This window comes from Pseudopipra pipra, chromosome 3, assembly GCF_036250125.1.
Source record: "Pseudopipra pipra isolate bDixPip1 chromosome 3, bDixPip1.hap1, whole genome shotgun sequence".
Lineage (NCBI taxonomy): Eukaryota > Metazoa > Chordata > Aves > Passeriformes > Pipridae > Pseudopipra > Pseudopipra pipra.
In genome coordinates this window covers 113,732,506-113,753,898 of record NC_087551.1, presented here as the reverse complement: position 1 = coordinate 113,753,898, position 21,393 = coordinate 113,732,506, and the positions used below count along the sequence as shown (strand labels likewise).

The following is a 21,393-nucleotide window of genomic DNA, read 5'->3' as shown; positions in this document are numbered from 1 at the left end:
GGATAGACCAGAAATGCCCTGGGCTGCAACTGCCCCATCCTGGAAGTGTCCAAGGCCAGGTTGGACGGGGCTTGGAGCAACCTGGGATATTGGAAGGTGTCCTTGCTCATGGCAGGGGGTTGGAAGGAGATGACCTTTCAGGTCACTTCCAACCCAAATTATTCTGTGACTCTGTGATTTTAATGCGAGTGAGGAAAAGCACCCAGTGTGTTTTCCATGGAGCTGGGAACATCCCCAAAAGCACAGAGCAGAAAAGCCCCTCAGGGCACTCTAACAACACTGTGATTTATCGGTTTGGTCTTCTCACTAACATTTTTTTCAATTAGTCAGCTATTCTTCGGCCTAAATCCTTTCACCTGAACTCAGAGGCAACACCCTCAAAACAAAATCACGTTTATAAGAGCAGTGCTCAGCCACCCCCACCCTCCGCAGGAACACAGCCCCCGCAGAAGCACCCACCCTCCTTCCCAGGGTGCCCAGCTTCCTTCCCAGTCCAACCACACCCTCGAGACCGGTACAACTGGTGGGGAGCACCTGAAACCCGCCCACTCCCTCCCCCACCAGCCAACTGAGGAGCTCTCCTGAGATTTGGGGGGAGGGCCCTCCTCCCCTATGAAAGTAGGTGGATGGAAGGGGTTTGGTTGCAGAGGGGTCTGTTGGGGTGGGTAGGGGAGACCGTGAAAGTGCTGTGGGAGGTGGTTGGGGGCAGAGGAAGAGAAACTGGAGACTGTGGAGCCTGGAGGAGCAGTAGGGGGGGAAGGCTGCCCACCCTCCTTCCCGAATGGATGCACAGGGGTTGGCCTGGGGAGAGCTGCGTCTTAAAAGCTGGATGTAGGAATGTGGGGTTTTGGGGGAGTGCAGTGGGTGCTTCCACTGCCCTGGGGAGATGTGGGTGAGAATGTGGGGTGGAATTCAGGGCTTGGTTGTTTTGGAGAGCTGCAAATTGGTGCTTGGCTGAGTGTGAGAAGATGGGAAGCTTTGCGCCCCTCGGATTGCATGTGGAGAGTCAGGGCTGTGCCTTGAAATCCCTGCAGGAGCCTCGTGCAGGGGTGTAAGTGAAATAGAAAATGAAATAAAATTTAGCTATTTAGCGGTGTAAGTGTGACTTTGCAAAATGTAAAACTGCTTAAAAGTTTCTGCCCAAACTGTGGGCAGAAACCTGAAACTGCTTGAAATGATAAAACTTTATGTAACTACTCTATAATGGTAAGAACAGGAGGTAAAACTAAATGTGTATTTAGATAAGGCAGACTGCAAAAAGAGTGTGTGTAAATATAATTTTGAACTTGCTACTTTCATACTGTATAAAAGGCTATGGTATTTCTTGGCTCGGTGGAGTGCACTGGGGAGAACACCTGCCCCTTTGCATTCCCCGGCTGTAATAAAAGTGCTTTTCAGATTGGCAGAGGTTTCTTTGAATCATAAGGTCACAGTGGGATTTTCTGCCATCCCTGGGTGCAGGTGAGCTGGCAGAGCTGGCTTGGGGCAGGTGAATCTGGGCAGCCTTGAGCTTGCTCTGTTCTGCTGTGGGTTCCTGGCTTCTGTCTGAGCGCAAGGACTGGAAACGAGCCCGTACAGGGGGGAGGATTTCTCCTGGAAGCCTGGCTCCGTGCCTCAGACCTGTAGAGGTACCAGCTCAGGTGGTCATGCTCCTGGAGAGATGGGTGTCATGGCCCGTGGAGGGCTGGGGTTGGTCACCCTGCTCTTCCTCCTTGGAGTGTGGAGCATTTTGGAAGAGACTGAAGCAGGTCTAGAGGAAGAAGGTGAAGTAGGGAGGTCCATGGAGAGAAGGGGATCAGAGACATCAGATGCTGGTTATTCTGATGTCCTGGGGAACAGGGCAGTTTCTCCTCTTGAAAAGGAGCATTTTTCTGCTGTCAGAGGGGCTACAACTGGGGAAGTGTGGGCATTAACACATTATGGAGTGCCCAGCACTTCCAGTTTCTCACAATGAGCCTGTTAAGAACTGAATCAGCAGCTGCCTGACATGAAGCCAGTGCTTGAATAATCAGGGCAGACCCCTTGGATGACCTGTGTCCAGCAGCCAAATGCTGCTCCAGGGATCAAGACTTCTTCTGGTGCCTTTGGCAGCACAAGCATCTCTTTAGCTGTCTCTTAATCTGCCTGTTGATCATCACAATATGCAGATTTTTTGGGGTGAAACCGGAGCAGGCCTGTGAATAATTATCCCATGTCCTTGGAGACAGAGGACTAAAGTTCAGTCTTTTACCCTGGTAAAGCTGGTTTGTGTGACCACTTAATATCTGTACCTGGATCTAAGACATTAAATTCTTCCCCTGTACTCAGCGCTGGTGAGGCCACACCTGGAGTGCTGTGTCCAGCTCTGGGCCCCTCAGTTCAGGAAGGATATTGAGGTGCTGGAGCAGGTCCAGAGGAGGGCAACAAGGCTGGTGAAGGGACTGGAGCACAAGTCCTATGAGGAGAGGCTGAGGGAGCTGGGGTTCTTCAGCCTGGAGAAGAGGAGGCTCAGGGGAGACCTCATCACTCTCTACAGCTCCCTGAAAGGAGGTTGTAGCCAGATAGGGGTTGGTCTCTTCTCCCAGGCAACTATCAGCAAGACAAGAGGGCATGGCCTTAAGCTGCACCAGGGGAGGTTTAGGTTAGATATTAGAAAGAATTTCTTTACAGAGAGGGTAATCAGGCATTGGAATGGGCTGTCCAGGGAAGTGGTGGATTCTCCGTCCCTGGAGGTTTTTATGATAAGACTGGATGTGGCATCAGTGCCATGGTCTAGCAACCGCAGCGGTAGTGGATCAAGGGTTAGACTTGATGATCTCAGAGGTCCCTTCCAACCCAGCTGATTCTATGATTCTATGCAATTAATGTTCTCTGACATGTTTTCCTTTTGAGCCCTTCTGAGAGGGATTTGGTTTGTGCTGCAGCACAGGAAGGCTTTTCCAGGCCTTGCCTGCTTCCTGTTGAAGGTATCCCACACCTTACTGCTCCTCACAGCTGTGCTAAAAGTTGTCCCTTCACTATGGCAGGAGCACATGGCACTGGAAGCTTTGGTTTTAGTCAATCTGAGCTGATGAAAACATGGGCTGCTGTCTCTGAGCCAGCCCAGGCAGCAGAAGAAGCTGAGATGCTGGAATGAGGTGGGAATGGCTTTTCTGGTGGGGGACCATGCACAGGACTGCTGTTGATTTTCACATGAAGCTGTCTCAGAACTGTGCCTCAGAGCCTTCTACTGAGTGCTGGGGAGCTTGAAACTGAGCGTCTGGTCAGTGCTGGACTCTGAGAGAATTGGCACACCATGGGATGAAAGCCAGACTGAGCTTTCCTGGTCCTGGAGCCTGCTTTCCTGTACACCCAGTCCTGACAGAAATCCTCAGAAGAGCTGCAAGTGACTGGGATTTCATGCCAGAAATAACTCCTTATATACTGGTGTGACTTCCTGGAGGGAGCCACAGGAAGCTGTAGGATGGTGCTGCTTCATCTCCCCCTCATCCAGAGTCTTCTGATCCCAGATGCTGTTAGTAGAGTGTAGGAATGCTCCCTAACTGGTTACATCTCATTGCATCTCATTGCAGTGGAAAAAGCAAGGGGTGGAGATATGCTAACTCCAGAGCAGCACTTTCCATGGTAACTGTATCAGGAAAAAGATAGGTCACTGGCCTGTGCTGGTTCTGGGTCATTAATCATAAAATCACAGAATGATTTGGGTTGAAGGGACCTTAAAGATCATCTAGATCCCACCCTGTGCTGGGGCAGGAACACCTTCACTAGACCAGGAGAAAGGACTTCTGGAGATCCCCAGGCCAAATTCCTGCTTGTGGGGTGAAAAACTGCCATTGGAGCAGGTTATTATTCAGGGATGTGTTTGATTAAATTACATATATTCCCAGGGATGAAGACTCCTTCACTCCCAGGTCCTCAAAGAAACTTAAGGAAGAAGACTGGGGTGAGGAGACAGTGGTGAGCTCTGCCTCAGACTGGTTTTGTGTATTTCTGAGTGGCAACTTCCCTTCAGGTTTAGGGAAGAGTGTGAGAAGGACCTGCTAATCCCTCAACAACTGCTGGAGATGCCAGAGGGCCCATCAGTGAGGAAGTTCCAGCTACTGACCTCCCCTTTTGTGGGACAAGTGGTGGCCAAGGTGGGGGGAAGCAGCCGCAAGATCAACGTGAATGACCTGAATGCCCTGAGGCTCCAGGACTCCCAGGTGAGCTGTGCTAAAGGATGACACGTCTCAGGGAAACCACCCTTGTCCTGCATCTGGGTCACAGAAGGTGCAGAACCTGGGAGTGTTTCCCTCAGGGTTTCCCCTGGCTGAGCTGAGATGTCTGTGCTGTTGATATATATATGAGATGGTCACACTGGGTTGGTCCTGCTGGAGGCTTCACTTGCCTGACATCGCTCAGATGATGATTTGGACCTGACTGGCCAAATGCTGGTGCAGCCCCAGCTCGGATTAAAAGTGGGAAGCAAAATGAGAAGCACAAAGTGCCCACAGCAAAAGGTGGTGAGGTGAATCAGAAAAAATGATGACAGATTTCGTAACCCTGAGTGTCTCTCCTGGTGCGTCTCTTTGTCTTGACAGGAGCCTCAGGGAGAGATTTACATTTGAGTGGCATCTAAGTACCTTGGCTTCTTAAGGAATGCTGAGAGGATGCCTGCAATCCTGACGGGAATGACTCAGATGCTGATGAATCCTGTGTTCAGGGTGGGGTGATGTGCCCTCTGTCTAAAAGAAGCTGTAGAAAATAGTCACTTGTATGGAAACAGCCAGAGGAAGTGTTCCTCTCTATACCCCCAGTATATCCCTGAAAATGTTCCAAGTCAGGTTGGATGAGGCCTGAACAACCTGGTCTAGTGGAAGATGTCCCTGGCCATGGCAGGGGGTTGAAATGAGATTGTCTTTAAGGTCCCTTCCAACCCAAAGCAGCCTGTGATTCTATGATCCTATATGGATCCTTAGTACAACCCACCTCTTTCCTCAGGTTCATGGGAAGAACTTGTACCTGGCATTTGTGGCAGCCGAAAATCCCTCAGGACCAGCTGCAGAAGAGACAGTGCTGCAGAAAGAAGTTGCTGCTGTGGCAGGTTCTTCTGTCCAGGAAGGGCAAGAACAGGTTTGTGCTCCCCATCCCCAGGATGAGGAGCTGCAGGAACTCCAGCACTCAAGGTCTGAAGCCCCAGAAGCAGCAGAAGGTCCAGGCCACTGGCTGCACTTCCACTTCAGCTTGTTCGGCAGCGTCCGGGCAAACGAGTTCTCCAGAGCAAACAGAGCCAATAAAAGGGGGGACTGGAAGGACCCTGTACCCAGGTATTTCATGGAGCCCTCTCTCTCCCTGCCTCTCATTCTGGAGAGGCACTCTTCTATCCAAACTAAATTTGCCTGGGGGTGCTCTTAGCCTTGATTTTTCTCTGATAATTCCTAAGATAAGTAGGCACGAGAGATGGTGTGAGTGGGTGTGGGGTGTGTTCGATCTGCAGTGGAATTGTGGGATGCATGTTGCCTGCCAGCTTGGGGATCATAGTACCAGCTCTGTTACCATTTTTATCTTAGAGAAGTTTTAGGATGCCAGGCTGAATCATGCTCTGAAGATGCCAGTTTCTCCCAGTTAAGTGTTTAAAAAAAGCCTTGGATGAATGGCAAACGTCTAGGGCAGCTGGAATCACTGTACTTGTTAGGGACACACTCCATGCACCACATCCTGCAGTCTTTTAAAGGATTACTTCATTTCTCTGCAAACGTTTTTAGATACAGTTTTTTGTGCTACTTTTGGCATTGGTTTCCCTGATCTGTGGACCCTACTGCTGGAGCCTTGGTTGTCCAGGGACCACAGGGCAGGAGTAAGAATCCACACAACCTGTGGAGAGTTGTTCACCATCAGGTTTTGTGGCTGAAATCATTAAAGAGGCTACCTTACCTTGAGACAGTGGCCTGGTGCAGAATAGGACAAATGGTTCAAGGATGTTTCTGATGAGACACTTCTGCTTTTCTGCTTCTCCCAGGCTGATTCTCCACTTTGAGAGTGGAGGCTTCCTTGTTTTCTACAACTGCAGAATGCACTGGTGCTCCTCTCCAAGGGCTGATCCCGCTTCTGACATCCTGTCCATGGAGTTCCACCGTGGCCGGGCACTGGATGCCCTCCGTGCACCCAATCCCATCAGCTACACCCTCTTAGACCAACGATACTTTTCAGGGCTGGGTGAGTTCCAGGGAATACTTGGCAGAGCAAGAACTGGAGGGAGGTGGGTAGGATGTCAGCAGATCCAGAGCTGCATGTCTGAGAGTTACTCCTTTGCCTTGTGGCTTCTGGTTCATCCAGCTGAGGGTACATGGTCATCTTCAAGTTCTGCTTCAAAGGTAGAGGGAAGAGAACTCTGTCCAGTCCAATCCCAGCTCTAAGTCTACTCCTTGCATGCCACCTCTGAAACAGGGAATGACATTGTTGGCTGTGATCCTTGAGGGCGAAGTCACGGATTGGAGCCAGAAGTCTGCATTATCTTGATTAGAAAGACCCTTATTGTCTCCTTGTTTCTGTCCCTTTCCAGGGAACATCATTAAGAATGAGATTTTGTACCTGACCAAGATCCACCCACTAACACAAGGCTCTCTCTTGGCTCCCTCGGATCTGGAGCGTCTGCTGGACTGTGCCCTTCAGTTCAGCTCTGACTGGCTGCACCACAAGCTCCGTGGCCAAGGGCTGCACCTCCAGATCTACCAGAGGGAGCAGTGTCCCCTTGGCCATCCAGTGATGAAGGGAACTTTTGGACCACTGGGTGCCTTTAAAAGACTTACATGGTGGTGTCCTCAGTGCCAGCCTGAGGTGCTGCCAGGGGAAGGGGATCCTTCTGCCGTCACAAAGTGACCTGGCTTTGCATTCCTCCTTTCCTGGAGGGTGGTAGGTGATGTCTCAACCATGCTCCTAATTGCCTTGAGGAGGTCTTGGTTTCTTTGAGCTGTTGAATTTGGTTCTTAGTGACAATGAGCTGGCAGAGTTAAGTGCTCAGTGGAGGTCACAGGACTCACTGCAGCACTGAGTGGATGCAGAAAGTAGTAAAGTGGTTGTACATATCTTTTTTTTCACAATGAACAGTATAAAAGGGTTTGAACAAGTATTTTGGTCACCCTGTTCAGACCACAGTGGATGGAAAGTGTAGAGTGTTGAGCAGGTGTTTGCTGTGGTCTGAAGTGACCCTATCCCTCGACCCCAGTGGAGTCAGCAGAACAGAGTATATCCCACTGCCTAAAAAGCTTGATTAATTAGAAATTAAATAATCCTGCCTCTGTTTGGAGCTGAATACCTGTGTGCTGGGTGTGGTTAAATGTAAGGGGCTGTTTCCTCTGTCAGATCAGGAACATCTCCCTCCTTTCAAGGGGACAAAACCTACGTCAGCAGTGCTTGGTGGAGCTCATCTTGTTCACGGGTTTCAGCTTTGTGGCAAACTGCCAAATCCAGATCTCACTGTAACAGTAAAAAAAACTTAAAAATGCTGTGTGTGTAACAGAGATTGCATAAAACTTAGGATCTCCAAGGAAACCTGCAAGCAGAAAGGTTTGGAAATAGAGATGAAACCTTCTTTATTGAGCATCTCTGTATGTGAGGCAGGAGCTGCTGCTGTTCTCTCTCTGTGGATTTGGGTTTATTTTAACAAATTGTTTGCTTGAGGAAAAAAATAAAAGCTGGAAATGGAAAACTGGTGATGTTCATCTTAAATTCAGTGTCTTTTCTGGTAGTTTCTTGGTTAAAAACTGAGGTGTACAGGGAAATTCCAGCTACCTGGAATTGAATAACAGTCAGCTGTTTGGTGCTGCTTGTAGAGGATGGTACTAGGAGCTTTCCTCAGAAGTTTGTTTTAATGGGAACTGGATCTAAAGATGTACTGCAAATCATCTGGGAATGCTAGAGGTAAACTGCACTGTTTTAGGCTGCTGTTTCCCAGGCAAGGCCTGTGCAGCCTCTCCCTTGGGAACTGCAACACCCTTGAGTGGTTGCAGGTTACAGGATTGCTGAATTAATAGGGTTACAGTGTCAAAGAAGGCGGTTGATGTTCCTTCTGATCCTATCCTGAAAGGTATCAGTGAAACGCCCTTTCAGTGCCCTTACAAAACAAAGAATCATAGAATATCTTGAGTGGGAAGGGACCCATAAGGATGATTAAAGTCCAACTTTGGACTTCCAGAAGATAGTCACGTACAATAAAAAACCCCAAAAGCTGAACCTCACACCTTTAAGGATGAGGAGGCAGCAGGGATCTGTTGGGTTCTCAGGCCATGGAGATGCTCCGAGGGCTGGAGCCCCTCTGCTCTGGAGCCAGGCTGGGAGAGCTGGAGGTGTTCACTTGGAGAAGGCTCCAGGGAGACCTGAGAGCCCCTTCCAGTGCCTAAACGGGCTCCAGGAGAGCTGTAGAGGGACTTGGGACAAGGGGAAATGGCTTGAAACTGCCCGAGGGCAGAGTTAGATAGGATATTGGGAAGGAATTCTTGGCTGTGAGGGGCTGGGATGGAATTCCCAGAGAAGCTGTGGCTGCCCCTGGATGCCTGGAAGTGTCCAAGGCCGGGCTGGACGGGGCTGGGAGCAACCTGGGATAGTGGAAGGTGTCAGGGTTGGAACTGGATGAACTTTAAACTCCCTTTCACCCGAACAGCTCCACGTTTCCCTGACAACGCGGCCCCCTCCCCTGACCCTCCCTCACACTCGGGCTCCGGGGCCGCTCCTTCCCGCCCCGCCTGTGCCCACACCCGCCGCAGCCAATCAGCGCCCGCCGCCGGCCGTCACACCAGCCGCAGCGCCTTCCCATTGGCTGGCGCTGCGCTGGTGCGAGCGCGTCTCCGCCAATGGGCGCCGTGCCCGCCCCACCGAGCGATGCGAGGGGCGCTGTGATTGGTGGAGGAGCGCGGCGGGGGCGGGGCTGGCCGGGGCCGGTAGAGCGGCGGGAGGGGGGCGGCGGGAGCGGCGGCGGCGGCGGGGACCGAGCGGGGCCCCCATGGAGCTGCTTCGGAAATGGCTCGGCCACCCCGAGGACATCTACAACCTGCTGCGGTTCAAGATGGGCGGCTACCGCGTCGTCATGCCGCGGATCGACCCGGTGAGCGCGGAGGGATGCAGCAGGGGACGGAGGTGGGGGGGACTGTCATCTCCCGGCGGGGATGCGGCGTTGTCATGGGTGACTGTCGCACGGCCTGGAGTCCATAGGACCGGCCCCGGTGCTACCGGTGGGCAGCGGCCCCTTTGTGGGCCGTGTGTGTCCTCGGTGCTTCCCGGGCATCCCACCTGCTTCGGGCGTCCCGTGTCTTGCTCGGTGCCAGTACCCTGAGAGCATCCCACCGGCTCCGGGTACCCCTTGCATTACTCGGTGCCGGTACCCCGCGTACATCCCACCGGCTCCAGACATACCGCTGGCTCCGGTGCTTTCTGCGCATGGCACCGGCTCCGGGCATCCCGGCGGTTTCAGGCTTCCCGTGCATTGCTCGGTACCCGTACTCCACGAGCATCCCCCGGGCTCCGAGCATCCCCCGGGCTCCGAGCATCCATTGCATTGTCCACTGCCGGTACCCTGCGTGGATCGCACTGACACTGGGCATCGCAGTGTCCCGGTGCTTCCCGAGCATCCCACCGCTTCTGGCTTCCCGTGCATTGCTCGGTGCCGATGCCCTCTGGACATCCAACCGGCTCCGAACATTCCACTTGTTTCAGGCTTCCCCGAGCATTGCTCGGTGCTGGTACTCTGCGTGCATCCCACCGGCTCTGGGAGTTGCACAGTCCCGGTGCTTCCCGAGCATCCCACCGGCTGCTGGCTTCTCATGCACTGCTCGGTGGTGGTACCCTCCGAGCATCCCACCGGCTCCGAACATTCCGCTTGTTTCAGGCTTCCTAAGCATGGCTTGGTGCTCGGTACCCGCGTGCATCCCACCGGCTCCGGGCATCCCTTGCATCTCTCGGTGCCGGTACGCTCCGAGCATCCCACCGGCAGCGAGCGATGCTCGGCCCCGGTGCTGCCCGTGCATGGCATCAACCCCAACCATCGCACAGTCCCGGTACCCCGCGGGCATCCCACTGGCTCCCAGCGACGCTCTGCCCCGGTGCTGCCCGTACATGGCAGCGGCTCCGGCCGCGGGACGGGGCGGGTTAAGGGGCGTGTTTGGGGCCGGGGGCGGAGCGGCCGCAGCCCCCCGCCGCCGCCGCGCCCCCATGGCGGCCGGGTCCCGGGCCATGTCGCTGCTCCGGCGGACACTGACCCTGTCCCCGCCGCGGAACACCCCCCGGGCTCCGGGCCGGCGGCGGGGGCAACAGCGGCAGCAGCAGCGCGGGGTCCCTGCGGCGCCCCCGGTCCCGCCGCCCGCCGCCCCCCCGCTCCAACCGGCCCCCCGGGCTCCGCTCTGCCCGCAGGACTCGCTGGGATGTGGCCTCCGCACCTGCTACCGGTACCTCAACCAGACCAGCCGTAGCTTCGCCGCCGTCATCCAGGCTCTGGATGGAGAGCTGCGGTAAGAGGAGGGTCGCTGGGGTCCCGGGGAGGGGGGCTGAGGGTGCGGTGACCCCCTCGGCACTGGGGCTCTCTCAGAGGTGGTGGGTGTGATGCCCTCCAACACTGGGGATCCCCGGGAGATGGTGGGTGTAATTCTCCTCCTCAACAGGTGGTGTGTGATGCCTCCCAATACTGGGGATCTCCGGGAGCTGGTGGGTGTGACACCTCCCAGTACCAGGGCTCCCTGGCAGAGCTGGCAGGAGTTGGTCCGTGCAGTGCCCTCATATATCATTTTTCTTTGGGAGAGCTGCTGGGACACGCTCCCTCTCCCATCGGGAGCTGCTTGGACTCACTGGGCTCAGCCCCACCCCGTGCAGCGGGACGTGGGGTTTTTCACGTCTGAGCTGGCTGTGCCCCATCCCCCCTCCCCCAAACTGGGTCCCGGGACTGAGCAAGCCCTGGGACAGACACTGCAGCTTCCTGGCCAGCAGATTGTTAAACACAGGGCCTGGCCGTGTGCCGTGTGTGACACTCTGGGAATGTGTCCTGGCAGTGCCAAGGCTGGCACTGGCCTTCGGGCTGGCCAGAGGGAGGAGGTGAGGAGAAACCTGGGGCTGACCAAGGGTCTGGACCCTGCCTGGAAGGTGCTTTTGGAAGCAGCTGCCTCAAAACCTGCACAGTCATGGGAGAGGGATCGTTGCACGCTCATTTTTTGCTGTGCAAACTTTGCTGCCCCGTGAGGGAAAGCAGATGGGAATAATAACAGAGGATGCAAAGCTCAGCTGGCCCAGGGCTTCGTATGAATATGTAAATATTCTCCATATAATTCATTATATTCATATGGTAGTTACTGATTGCAGTTTGTAAATTGCCAGTTAATCCCAAAATGGGTTAGTCATCAAATTAGGGGGTTCTGTAAGTTGAACCAGACACGTTGCAGCTCTGCCGAGCAGTTGAACCCAAACACTGGGTGATCTGTTGGAATTCTGAGCCCTGGTTTGGCATTTTGGATGATGCTCCATAGCTGTGTCCAACAAATATGAAACGGTGTCTGCAGCCCAGTTTACAGGAAAGGCAAAGAAATTCAGTGGTTTGGCTGGAATTGTGTGGAAAAGTACAAGTGGGGCCAAGAATTAAACTTTTTTTTCCGTGCTTGTAATATTAGCTAATGTAGCAATTAAGGGAAAAAAAAGGCCAATTAATAAAACACCATGAAACCTGTTAGCAGTGTCCATCTGCCCTGTGCATGCCTTGATCATCCTGCAGTTATCTTTGTCTGGTTTTTTTTTCTTCTTTAATCCTTGCCTTGGGATCAGGAAGGCTTTCTCCCTTCAGGGCACAGAAACTTCTGCCTGGCATCCTAAAAATGCTCTTGCAGGATCTTTGCAACCCACTGCCATGCAGGGCTGGCGGTTGAATTACAGTGGTGCTGTAGTGGATCAGGAGAAGCTCTAATTTTCAAAGCACAGTAGCTCTGCTGGAGAATTTAGGGGCAAAAGATGGAAATACAAAATAGGGAGGATATAGAAATAGGCAGAGCAGCAACCTTACCAAAGGAATTAATTTTGCTGGATCAAAAAAGTGCTTTCATTGATGTTAACCCCATCAGGGAGTTCAGTTGAACCCCTGTGGTTACAGATATACATCCCAGAAGGACTGCTGGAAAACAGAGAACTTCTGGATGAGTGCTTGAAGCAGAGCTTCCCTGGCCAGGCAGGGTACTGGTAGTTGAGCTGAAATGTTTAGTTCCTTCTTGCTTTTTTTTTTTGGCCCCATAACCTGCATGTTTTGCTGGCCAGGGCCTTGTCCAGCTCATTGCTCCGTGGTTAGGGCGTTGTCTTGGAAGGTGGGAGGCTCAAAACTGCAGTTTCATGGGCAGCTGAGCCAACATCTCAACTGCTGCTGGTGGAGAGGAGTGTGAGCCAACATCATAGCTCCTCTCCTGGGGATGGAGAGGAGGAGAGGGATGCTCCTGCCTTCCCCCTCTGCCAGACCCACAGTTCTACCTGTCGCTGGGACCCTTCCGGATCCATCTCTGAAGGTTTGGACTGTCACAAGGTGAATGTGATGGAAGGAAAAAAGGAGACCTCCTTACCTGGGAACTGGGGAGCTGTGTCTAGGACAGGGCTGAAACTTGAGCCCTGAGATGATCCAGACTTGCTCTTTGGAAGTGGGTGCTTCCAGATGTGCCCAATCCAGCCTGACCTTGAATATTTCCAGGGATGGGGCATCCAGCACCTCTCTGGACAACCTGTGCCAGTGTTTTACCACCCTCACAGTAATAAATTTCTTCCTTTAACTTGCCAAAATTGCTATGGATCTAAATTCAGTATATGATGTAAATTAGGGATGCAGTTATGCTCTGGATGCAGAAGTGGGGTTAAATAAATGTTTAATTATGTTGGCCTCTGGAATTACTACTGGCTCTTCCCTTGGCATGGTACCACTGTGAGAGGTGCTTCTGGGATGGCATTTCAGGTTCTGCTCTGCCTTTCTTGATTACTGCTGCTGGAAGTTGCTGCTGGAATTGGGTTGGAGCCCTGGGCGCTTGGATCCTGTTGGATGAACCTTTGCAGCCCAGTTAGTATGGAAAGGAACAGGAATGAGAGAGCTGCTGTGAGCCCTCAGATGTGTGGTTTGATGGAAGTGTTAAATACCCTTCGGTCGAGGAAAAAAAGCCAAATTTAACAGCATTGGCTCTAAGAGCAAGTCAGTTTTCCCTGGATACTTAATCACTGCTTGCACGTTGTCATCCCAGGAGTACAACACTGTCACCAAGTAATTAGCATTTAAGCAGTCCAAGCTAGTTTCCATTTGTTAAACAATTAATAAAGCCTCATCTCCTTGACATATCACTGTGCTCATGGAGGGCTAGGGATTATTTTATATAAATCCTGGAGCTGGAAACACTGTTTCCTGCCATCAGGACTTCTTTTTTTGCTTCTACTGCAGGAATGTGGAGGCAGGGCTGGGGAAGGCAGGGAATGGGAAAGGAAGCAGGAATAAAGGAAGGCAGGGGCAGTGGGACTGGGAGGAGAAACAGCTTTCCAGCATCTGGGACACGTGGGATGGCCTGAATGTCTTGTGCAGGGAGATATAAAATACAGGGTAGTTTGGCTCTAATGTTCCTGTTGCGCAGTAAGGCACCCTTTTACTGCCCCCCAAACTGGATAAAAGGCTGCTGTGTGCAGAGAAGGGGAAGTGATGAGAAAAGTATGGCTGATTTTTTCCCCTTCCCTATTTCACATTTGCTTTTTCCAATAAAATGACTTCAGGCTCTGTCCTCTGGGTCCTGGCTTTGCTTGCAGGGTTGGATCTTCCCTGCTCAGGGAGATGACAGGCCTGACCCTTCCCTGCTATGCATTTTAGAAAGCCAAAAGCTGGTCATAGTTCTCCTCAGGAAGGGAAAACCTGGATTTCCTGACCCAACTCAGGTGTGTTGGAAGTGCTGGTATTTTCCAGTGGTATCAACAACCTGGAAGTGCCAGTGTGTGTCATACTGAGCTTGAAGTGCCCCTGCTGAAGGCTCTGTGGTTCATCTCAGCTGTTTATCCTGCTCAATAGAAAATCCCAAGTAAGGAATTCCTGTTTTTTCTCTCCTCTCAGACATGCTGTCTGTATATTCTACCTGGTGCTCCGTGCCCTGGACACTGTAGAGGATGACATGAGCATCCCCTTGGATGTGAAGGTCCCAATGCTGCAGGAGTTCCACTCCTACCTCTACCAGCCAGAGTGGAAATACATGGAGAGCAAGGAGAAGGACCGGCAGGTGCTGGAAGATTTCCCAACGGTAAGGAATCCTCCTCCTGGCTGCAGCTGCCTTGTGGCACCTTTGGGAGCCTGGTTGTCTCTCCATGTTGAGCCTGCAGAGCTTGTTCAGTCCCACAGCTCTTCCCAAGAGCTCTATCACCTGCCCATGGGGCTGGATGCTTAGCTGGAGTGAGAAGCACAAGCATTGTGCAACTCTGTGAGTCAGAGGTGATCTGGCTGTGGAAAAGTGCCAGCTCTGAAAAGTGGCTTTTTGCCTCCTCTGTTGAAGAAGTTAAAAAACCATTGTCTTGTGGAGAGAGATTTGGGTTTGTTACCCAACACTGTGCATTGCTTGGATCGGGTGTCCTGTGTCCCCTGACAGGTTGGTGGACAAGGAAGGCTTGTCTGGCACCTTGTCTGGACCACTGGATGGTCCAGTGTTCACAGTGATCCTGCAGGATCTGCTCTAGAGCTCTAGGAGTGTGTCTGCAGATCTTTGAGGTGCATATTAAGGCCAGGCTGGATGGGGTTCTGAGCAGCCTGGTCTAGTGGAAGGTGTCCCTGCCCATCATGGGGGAATTGGAACCAGATGATCTTTAAGTTCCCTTTGAACCCAAGCCATTCTATAATTCTATGATACAAGATAAAAAGCACCCTCACTGTTATTAGTAACAATATTGCCCAAAGTTACTGCTCTAAGGATCCTTCTAAAAGGAAGCCACAGAGAGCCAAGCAAGCCACAGCATTCTGGGGTCTGTTCTCCAGGTCTTCAGCCTCGAGGCTGATTGAGAAAGTCTGACCATGTTCAAACCATTAAACTCTCAATGTGCAGAGTGTAAAATCACAGAATGGTTTGGGTTGGAAGGGACATTAAAGCTCATCTGATTCCAACCCTTTGCCATGGGCAGGGACACCTTCCACTAGACCAGGTTGCTCCAAGCCCCATCCAACTTGACCTTGAATTTTTTGGGGCATTCACAGCTTCTCTTGGCAACCTCTGCCAGTGCCTCACCACCCTCATAGGAAAAAACTTCTAATAATATTTGGTAGAGGTATTTGTAGGTTGTGCTTCTCTTTGTAGGGAGTTGAAGCCACTGAGGCAGAAGCAGAGCTGAAATATTTCTTTTACAGACAGACTGAGACACAGGGCAGGGACGTGTCAGCAGCCATGGAGGAAAACCTGGATCTGCAGTGGTGTCAGGGCTGTGATCATTCACACTGCTGTCCTTACTGCCTGCACTCCTTGGGCTGGCTGCAGTTACTCCCTGAGGGAGAATAAAGCTTAGCACAAAAAAATGTGATGCTCCACAGCTTTGGGAAGGGAAGGATGGAATTTTTAACTTTTTTTGCAGTGTGAGAGCGTTTGAGACCTTGCAGGTGTCCCTGCCCATAGCAGGGGGGTTGGAATTAGATCACCTTTAAGCTCCCTTCCAGCCCAAACCATTCTGTGATTCCATGTTACTGGGCATGCAAAAGAAAGATTTCACACTTCCTCCATTGCTTGATGCCTTTTTTTTTGTGGAAAATGTGCCTCGTGAAGCCAGAGCTGGAGGGAGCTCAGGAGAACAGAGCACCACAAACCTCCCCGTTTTTTTCCCATGGCTGGTGTGATGGAGTGCTCTCAAATTACAAAAGAAAACAACTCTGTGCACCAAGTGTAGTTAGTTTTGTCCTGCAGCTCCCAGATGATACCAGTCCAAGGCCACAGAGCCTTCCCAAAGATGTTGCTGTGTCTGATCTCCCTCCAGAGCCCGTCCCGTTTAGACTGAGAACAGACTGAGCCTGTGCTCCAAGGACCTTGAAACAACTCTGGTTGGGGGAGTTGTCCCAGATCTCCAGCCAGGGCAGGATTAGAGCCTGATAAACAGTACTTTTCTGATTTTTTAATAAAGCTGTTTTTTCCTGACACTGTCTTTTATTTTTTTTTACCGTGCTGCAGATCTCCATGGAGTTCAGGAACCTGTCAAAAGTCTACCAGGATGTGATTTCGGACATTTGCCACAAAATGGGTGTTGGAATGGCAGAGTTCTTGGAGAAAAAAGTAGACTCTCAGCATGAATGGGATAAGGTGAGTCAGCCTGGACAGCAGAGTGAACTGAACATGAGTAGAATCATGGAATCATTAAAGTTGGAAAAGCCCTCTAAGATCATCAAGTCCAACCATTCCCCCAGCACCGGTAGGGCCACCACTAAACCATGTCCCCAGGTGCAAGATCCACACATCTTCAGAACACTTCCATGTAGGGTTCACTGTGTTTCCATGGAAAGAGGAGACAGAGCATCCCTGTGGCAACAGCTAGATGAGGGAGGCTGTGTGGGCTTGGGAAGGCTTTGAGAGTCTGATGGTCCTGTGGGTGACAGGAGGATGGTGTGGACTGTTGGTGTTGCTCACCAGCATGTGTTTTGGGTGACCCATCACATCAGTTGTTCCCTCATGGGCTGTTCATTTGTCTGCTGGAGGCAGAGTGACACCTTGGTGGGACATCCTTAGTGAGGTGTTTGGGAAAATGTTTTGTTTTCGTGGCAAAGCTGAGACAACCCAGGGAGAGAACTTGTGTAAAATTCAACTGTCAGTTCCTTCTGAGCATCATTTTTGTAAATCTCCCTGTGGCAAACAGGCAGCTCTTTGTAACTGCTCTTTTCATCTTGTTTTTTCCCACCCTTTCCCAACCTGGCACCTCACAGTATTGTCACTACGTTGCTGGGCTGGTGGGGATCGGCCTTTCCCGTCTCTTCTCTGCATCAGAGCTGGAAGATCCTATTGTGGGGCAGGACACGGAGCTGGCAAACTCCATGGGCCTCTTCCTGCAGAAAACCAACATCATCCGTGACTACCTGGAGGACCAGATGGAAGGAAGGGAGTTCTGGCCCAGAGAGGTGAGGGAAAACCTCATCAAATCACTACTGTTGGCTGTGCATCTTCTCTGTAACAACGGTTCTTCTAATGACAGCTGGCTCACAAGTTCCACATCTGTCTACAGCTCTCTGGGTACACATGAAGGGATGAGGTGATGTCTCCTCACGCTGCCAAGTACTCGTTGGGCAGCTTTTTCCCCTCTCTGTTAGATTGGCTCTAGAAATGAGGGAGGATAAGGCTGAGTGAGACCTCGAGAGGGTACCTCGTCTGCTCCCAAAGGCAGGATTAGCTCTGCCTGTGCCTGACAGCTGCTTGTCTGCTTGTCTTGATCCTCCAAGAATTTTTCTGTCCCTTTTCTAAGTGGCTCACCTTTCTTAAAGAGCATTTATTGATGTTCAAGTGTTCAAGGCCAGGTTGGACGGAGCTTGGAGCAACCTGGTCTAATGAGCTTTAAGGAAACCATTCTGTGCTTCTGTGTCAGCCTGATGTGTGCCTCATCTTTTCTTTGCCCTACCTAGAGAAGATGTGGGGACGAGTTCATCCTTCTTTACAACCCCTTTGTATCCACCAAGGCCACTGTCACGTCTCCACAGCCTGCCCTTCCTGCTTTCCTTTATCCTAGTAGTGCTTCAAGGCTCTTGTGGGTCTCTGGTGCTTCCTGTTGCTCTCCCACACCTCAGGCTGTTCCTGATGTCTCTCCTATGACATGAATGTCCCCTCCAGCTCATGAGTCCCCATCTTGGTGTGTAGGTTTGGAGCAGATACGCACAGAAGCTCTCGGACCTCGCCAAGCCGGAGAACATCGAGATGGCCGTGCAGTGTCTGAACGAGCTCATCACCAACGCCCTCCACCACGTCCCCGACGTCCTCACCTACTTGTCCCGCCTGAAAAACCAAAGTGTCTTCAACTTCTGTGCCATCCCCCAGGTGAGTTCTGCTTTCAAGTGGTTCTTCACCATCTGGTGAGAAGCTGGAGGTGAAGGAGGTTGTGGATCATGTGTTTCTAGCCTGGTTTATTCTCCCATCTCTTCCTTCTTTCCTGGTACCTACCACTTCTGCCCTTGGTGAGCTTGTGGCTCTGTTACAGTGTCTTGCCATCAATGTGACTAGAATCAAGGTGAGCTCTTGGCATGTTCCTCACAGTGCAGTAAAGGCTCTCCATGTGTGTCCTTAGGTGATGGCCATTGCCACGCTGGCTGCCTGCTACAACAACAAGCAGGTGTTCAGGGGCGTGGTGAAGATCCGGAAGGGACAAGCCGTCACCCTCATGATGGATGCCACCAACATACAAGCTGTCAAAGCCATCATGTACCAGTATGTGGAAGAGGTGGGTTCAGCAGTTGGCTTTGAGTAATTTCTGGCTGTGCCTGTGCCCATTCTTGGTGTGGAATTGGGAACACGTGGTGACTCTTAATCCTTTCCTTGTATCCTTTAGCTCAGTGGTGGCAGGGAATGTGGTTTTGGCCTGGGCCAAACTGGGTGCTTGATGTGTTCCCTTGAACACATCTGGGCCTCTGATGAGAAGTAGAGACTGAGGCCAGTGGCATCCTGGCCTGTGTCAGCCATAGTGTGGCAGCAGGACCTGGGAAGTGATTGTCCCTCTGTGCTGGGCACTGCTAAGGCCACACTTTGAATCCTGGGGTCAGTTTTGGGATCCTCATGACAAGAAAGACATTGAGGGGCTGGAGTGTGTCCAGAGAAGAGAGTGGAACTAGGGAAGGGGCTGGAGCACCACAAACAGCTGAGGGAGCTGGGGGGTTTAGCCTGGAGAAAAGGAGGCTCAGGGGAGACCTTCTTACTCCCTGCTTTAAGGTCTTGTGAAGGTTAAAAATTCGTGTGGAGGAAAAACTACTGTGTGGTTTCATGGGACAAAACCCACCCCACTCCCCAAAACCCAAATCCAGTGGGGGCTGTTAAGTAAAAAGACATCACTTCTGTACTAGAGAGACCCCAAACCATGGGTTATTAGAGCTGCCCTTGTGGGCTGGCCTTGTGGCTCTGCTTGTACCCACCTTGCTAAGACTCGTGCAGACACTTATCCCAAATGCCATGGGATTTGAAGAGAAAACCCAAAAGACCATGGAATTAGCTGATGGATGTGGCTGTTTCCAGGCAGTCACACGCTCAGCTGTCCCCTCTGGTTTTAGCTGAGCTGCAGCACATGTGCAGTGAGTGAGGGTTGCAAGGTGAAAACCACTGGTCCCAGTACCACCACCGGTGGTTGAGGGATCTGTGTGGTCCATGTCCCGTCATGGGGTGCCCTCAAGAGGCAGCTTGGCTTAGTGCACTTCCCAAGGGAGACTCCCTGGATCCATCCAGGCATCCGGTGCTCCATGGCAGTCCACCACCGAGGTTACTCTTGAGGACATGGTGGCCCTTAAACCTTCCTCTTCCACCCAGTGTTCCCATTTCTCTCCTCACCTTTGTGTGGAAACCACAGCTCCTCTTTTCTCCTTCCCTAGATCTACCAGAAGATCCCAAGCACTGACCCCTCCTCCAACAAGACGCAGCAGGTCATCGCCTCCATCCGCGCCATGAGCCTGCCCGGCAGCTCCATGGCATCCCGGCACCACTACTCCCCCATCTACCTGTCCTGTGCCATGCTCCTGGCAGCCCTGAGCTGGCAGTACCTCAGCACCCTCTCCAAGGCCACCGAGGAGTACGTGCAGGCGGGAGAGAACTGATGGGCAGCGGGTGGGCAGGGGGAGAGCTGGTTGGCAGGTGGGCAGCAGGGGCAGGAGGCTCCATCCGTGGGGATGGCCAGGCCCTGGGCACTGGGAATGTGAGAGGATGGGACCCCCCCGGTGAGCTGCAGCCCCGGGGTGACACTGTGGCATTGCTGGACTCCATCCTCACTGCCCTTGCCAGCTGCTTGGATGGTTACAAGTGCTGATTGGAGTCTTTTTGTTTGAGGTTGAGTTATTTTTTTTCCCCTTCTCTTCTGTTGGATGGTTTTACCTGAGGTTTTCTTTTTTTTTTTTTTTTTTTTTTGTTAGGATGATTTGAAATAGAAACTCCAGTTGCTTGTTTTCTTCCTTGAGATTTGAGGCATCTTTTCCAGCTCAGAGCTGAGCAAAACCCCGAAGGTTTTGCCTCCCTTTCTTAGGCAGCCTCTTCCCCATTGCCTCCTGTGCCTGGCCCGTTCTGGAAGGACACTGCTTCAGCTGGGAGAGGAACATGCTTTCTTATCCAGGGAAAAAGCTCTGGCCACCTTCTGGCCCCCAGCCCAGGCTGGTTTACATCCTGCAGCCTGGAAACAGGCAGAGGCAGTAGTGCTATTTCTGTTGTGCTGAAGGATGCTGAAGGAAGCCTTTTTAATGTTAAAGAAATAGAAGGTGAGATGCTCTGTTCACTAAAATGTGCCCCCGGCTGAAAGGCAGCTGTGCAGTTCCCTGCCCTGTGACAGATGATCACTGCACTGGCAAAGCCCTTGTTTTAGTAGTGGGGAGGGGGTTAAAATGAGGAGGATGATGCCAGCATGGCCCTGAGCTCATAACCCCAGGCCTGACTCCTCTGCTGGGTCTGGGCTCAGCCCAAGGGGATGGGTGGTGGTGGCACAGCAAGGCAGGGGAGTGAGGGTTTGCACCCTGCTGTCCCTCGTGGGATGTTTTTTGGGGAGGCACTGGCCACCCTGAAAGGCAGCAGCAATGCCTGCCATGGGCTGGGAAGACTGGAGCCCCTGAGGGGGCGACCAGGGCAGGTTTCCCTGGCCTGCTTGGCTCCAGCTTTGGAATGGTGCTTTGGGTTACACTGATGTGAGAGCTGGAAGAGGCTGGTCTGAAACACATCAGACACATTTGGACTTAGAAGAGGAAAAAAAACACTTTAAAGGCAAGTCCTGTTATCCTGGGGTGGATGGTTGTTGTCAAGGTCCCTACCCACCCCCATCAAATGCTGCTTTGCTGTTGTGAAGGGAAGGAGGGCCCATGTCCTGGAACAGGACAGAGCTGCCAGGGACAGTTTGGTGGCCTTTGCAAGGCCCATCCCCTGTGGCCAGGCTGTTCAAAAGGAGAACCCCAACTCCACAGGTACCAATGTAGATAAGTTTTAAGTTGTCATTCTGAAGAAACTTGCGGTAGCTCTCTTTGTGCAGCTTCCAGTCTTGTTGAGATTAAAGTTTTCTTTGGGAAAAAAAAAAAGTGTTGGATTTTTTTACACCAGTAATTCCACACACAAGTTACAAGCCCTCAGCTCAGATACAATTCCAGTGCTTCCTTGCTGCCAAGTCAGGGTATCACAGCACAGTCCTGTGTGCCAGACACAAAGGAAGAATTTTAACCAGGGTGACAGCTGAGGGGCAGTAAATTAACTTTGAAAGGAGCTTGCCCAGCAGGCAGCAGGAGTGGTG

The 21,393-nt window shown here is 52.0% G+C and overlaps 2 protein-coding genes across 3 annotated transcripts; both read left to right on the top strand.

Moving 5' to 3' along the window:
* The first annotated feature begins 3,932 nt into the window (after positions 1-3,932).
* NEIL2 (nei like DNA glycosylase 2) lies at positions 3,933-7,668 on the top strand. The gene is made up of 4 exons (XM_064651143.1): positions 3,933-4,181; positions 4,960-5,285; positions 5,978-6,174; positions 6,521-7,668. The coding sequence occupies exons 1-4, from the start codon at positions 4,044-4,046 to the stop codon at positions 6,835-6,837; spliced, it is 978 nt and encodes a 325-aa protein (XP_064507213.1). The 5' UTR covers positions 3,933-4,043; the 3' UTR covers positions 6,838-7,668.
* A 1,225-nt stretch (positions 7,669-8,893) lies between these two features.
* Positions 8,894-21,184, top strand: FDFT1 (farnesyl-diphosphate farnesyltransferase 1). Of its 2 annotated transcripts, XM_064651142.1 has the most exons (9): positions 8,894-9,058; positions 10,360-10,457; positions 14,045-14,228; positions 16,128-16,256; positions 16,874-17,065; positions 17,796-17,972; positions 18,220-18,372; positions 19,508-19,704; positions 20,042-21,184. In XM_064651142.1, exons 1-9 carry the CDS (start codon positions 8,957-8,959, stop codon positions 20,049-20,051), a joined length of 1,242 nt encoding a protein of 413 aa, XP_064507212.1. In that variant the 5' UTR covers positions 8,894-8,956; the 3' UTR covers positions 20,052-21,184. The 2 variants fall into 2 exon arrangements, with proteins under 2 accessions (XP_064507212.1, XP_064507211.1); XM_064651141.1 differs by lacking the exon at positions 20,042-21,184 and having other exon boundaries at positions 19,508-19,943.
* The last annotated feature ends 209 nt before the right edge of the window (positions 21,185-21,393 follow it).

What these genes read in the sequence shown, in the direction of transcription:
- FDFT1 (XM_064651141.1), top strand. Translation starts at nt 8,957, where the DNA reads ATGGAGCTGCTTCGGAAATGGCTCGGCCACCCCGAGGACATCTACAAC. An exon ending in CTCAGCATGAATGGGATAAG is followed by an intron (nt 16,257 to 16,873) that starts GTGAGTCAGCCT and finishes GGCACCTCACAG; the next exon opens with TATTGTCACTACGTTGCTGG. An exon ending in ACTTCTGTGCCATCCCCCAG is followed by an intron (nt 17,973 to 18,219) that starts GTGAGTTCTGCT and finishes GTGTGTCCTTAG; the next exon opens with GTGATGGCCATTGCCACGCT.
- NEIL2 (XM_064651143.1), top strand. Translation starts at nt 4,044, where the DNA reads ATGCCAGAGGGCCCATCAGTGAGGAAGTTCCAGCTACTGACCTCCCCT. An exon ending in TGGAAGGACCCTGTACCCAG is followed by an intron (nt 5,286 to 5,977) that starts GTATTTCATGGA and finishes TGCTTCTCCCAG; the next exon opens with GCTGATTCTCCACTTTGAGA. An exon ending in ACGATACTTTTCAGGGCTGG is followed by an intron (nt 6,175 to 6,520) that starts GTGAGTTCCAGG and finishes GTCCCTTTCCAG; the next exon opens with GGAACATCATTAAGAATGAG.